Source organism: Palaemon carinicauda, chromosome 8, assembly GCF_036898095.1.
Source record: "Palaemon carinicauda isolate YSFRI2023 chromosome 8, ASM3689809v2, whole genome shotgun sequence".
NCBI lineage: Eukaryota > Metazoa > Arthropoda > Malacostraca > Decapoda > Palaemonidae > Palaemon > Palaemon carinicauda.
Window position 1 is genome coordinate 82,941,793 of NC_090732.1, and position 2,500 is coordinate 82,944,292.

The 2,500-nt window shown below is 31.0% G+C and overlaps 1 protein-coding gene across 1 annotated transcript in view; it reads left to right on the forward strand.

Moving 5' to 3' along the window:
• The window catches only part of LOC137644916 (beta-1,4-galactosyltransferase 4-like), a 64,934-nt gene that overhangs the window by 10,676 nt on the left and 51,758 nt on the right, over positions 1 to 2,500 (forward strand). Inside the window, exon 2 of the mRNA XM_068377791.1 lies at positions 986 to 1,342. Coding sequence (XP_068233892.1) covers positions 1,111 to 1,342 — 232 coding nt within the window. The 5' untranslated portion in view covers positions 986 to 1,110. The remainder of the gene's footprint in view (positions 1 to 985; positions 1,343 to 2,500) is intronic.

Sequence of the window (2,500 nt, forward strand, 5' to 3'; positions counted from 1 at the left end):
ACCTACCATTATGATAAACTAATTTCATAGAGACTGTCAAATTAATCATATTTTTATTTTTGTCGTGCACAAATATCATAATGTAAATCTAAGTATATCTTAAGAATTTTTACGCTATTATTTTCTCTCATTGGTTTTCCAGTTTGACCTGTATGACATCTGTCGCTTGAATTAATTGGAATTTAATGCATTGTTTTTTTTTTTTTTTTTTTCAGGAACATTCTCTATTGGCGATGTTTCCAATGTATTACTATTCTTAAATTCTATCTGAACCCTAAAGTTTTGAATAAATAGGCAATATCTATATTAATTTTAATAATACATAAATTGTATGATTTTCTATTAATGTTCCCATACACTGTCTTTTCTTTCATGCCGTATGTATCTTTTGAGAAAGTAATTTGAAGTCAAAGTACAAAAACGTCCAATAAATTTTGTTTCAGGCCCCTTAATTGTAATATAAAGTTACTTATCTTCTTTCTCACTCTCTCTTCGCTGATGATTTTAATTTTCTTTGTCATTGTCAATAGATCATATCACAAATTATACTGGAAACACAACCATTAGTCCAATTGTTGTACCTATTTGAATATTTTGGATTTAACAAGTAGGTCTGCTCATTGTCTCAATTCACAATTAGTAATGCAACTTTTTCGAATTGATTAATTGCACGTCAACCGTGAGTTCTACTAACGTGAGATCAATACTAGTCTGGTTGGAAGATAATTTATCAATACAGTGGAAAATAAACAATAAAAATCTTCAGAGTCCTATATTACTTGACAATTTATGTAAAGTGTGCAGTCTATTATGGGTATGCTAAGTACCCATAGCTCAGTTTTGAAAAATATTGATCTATTTATAGATTAATTCTTTATTTTATTTCAAGTCTATACGCACACCAAATTCGCCGATGTCTGTCAGTGATGTTTTACAAACAAGTATAACATTTGCACTGATATCAAGTTTTCTCCTTTGGTTTCAGGACTGTAATGAAACTCCCCAGTACGGTGGTTCTCTGCCAAAGAAAAAGCGTTTGAGAATGAAAAGAAGAAAGTTATAGTGTCTGAAGACCCGAGTCATGCGCACCGCCCTTGAAAGTCTTCCGAGATGATCAAGACCATTTCCGCGTGGCGATACCTAACTCGGATGCGAAATTTGTGGGTTGCATTGGGACTAACAGTAACGGTGTCCTGCTGCCTCTTGATGAAAGTCAACCGACATTATCCAACGAAAGAAGAAAATATTCCTATGAAGAATCACCTCGTTGGAAGAAATTCTGATGGAGAGGCAAACGATTTAGTTTCCTTAGAAATTTGTCCTCCATTGCCTCCAAATCTGAGTAAGTATTGCTTTACTCTGGTTTCTTTGTCGTTCAGTATCCTCCTTTATCTTTTCAGTTTCAAAACTATTGTTTATATGGATATATATATATATATATATATATATATATATATATATGCATATATATATATATATATATATATATATATATATTATATATATATACATATATATACTGTATATATATATATATATATATATATATATATATATATATATATATATATATATATATATATATATATGTATATATATATATATATATATATATATATATATATATATGTATATATATATATATATATATATATATATATATATATATATATATATATATATATATATATATATATATATATACCGTGCTAGGCGGTATATCTTAGCAGTTCATGTTTGCCAACGGTTATACTCGTATAGGCGCGCGCCACTTGATGGAGTAATGAGATCTTTGGATGTGGAGGAAATGTCCCCCTAAATCTCGATGAAGTCACTGGCAGCAGAGTGACAGATTGAGTTTCAGGCGGTGGACAAACTGTCTCTTCGTCTTTTACTCCTGATGCCTGGCGGTTGATCATACTAGAATTAGTATGGACCGGCAGGGGTCACTTGCCTTAGTTAGATAGACTATGCGCATCACAAGGAACTGGCTATCCTTTGATGTATCTAGCCAATGAATCCTCTATCGATTTAGTCATTCATGGAAAGAGAAGATGACAGAATGACCCCCATTCCCGGGCGTAGCGGGGTGCTAAGAATCTCCCGGTTTATAAATACTGAAGAAAAAGTGAAAATAAGTAATTGGAATGTTAGAACCATGAATCAGATTGGGAAGTTACAGCAAGTGGAGAGTGAATTTATGAAATAAAGTGTGGATATTTTGGCCCCAAGTGAAACACGTTGTAAGGGGATTGGCAAGGAGACTTTTGATCAAGGCAATGTACTGTATATATTTATATATACTTATATATATATATATATATATATATATATATATATATATATATATATATATGTATATATATATATATATATATATATATATATATATATATATATATATATATATATATATATGTACTCAGGAGGGTCAGATGGAGTTGGAAGAAAAGGGGTAGGAATGATGATGACACAAAGAGCAGAAAAGGCATTAGCCGAG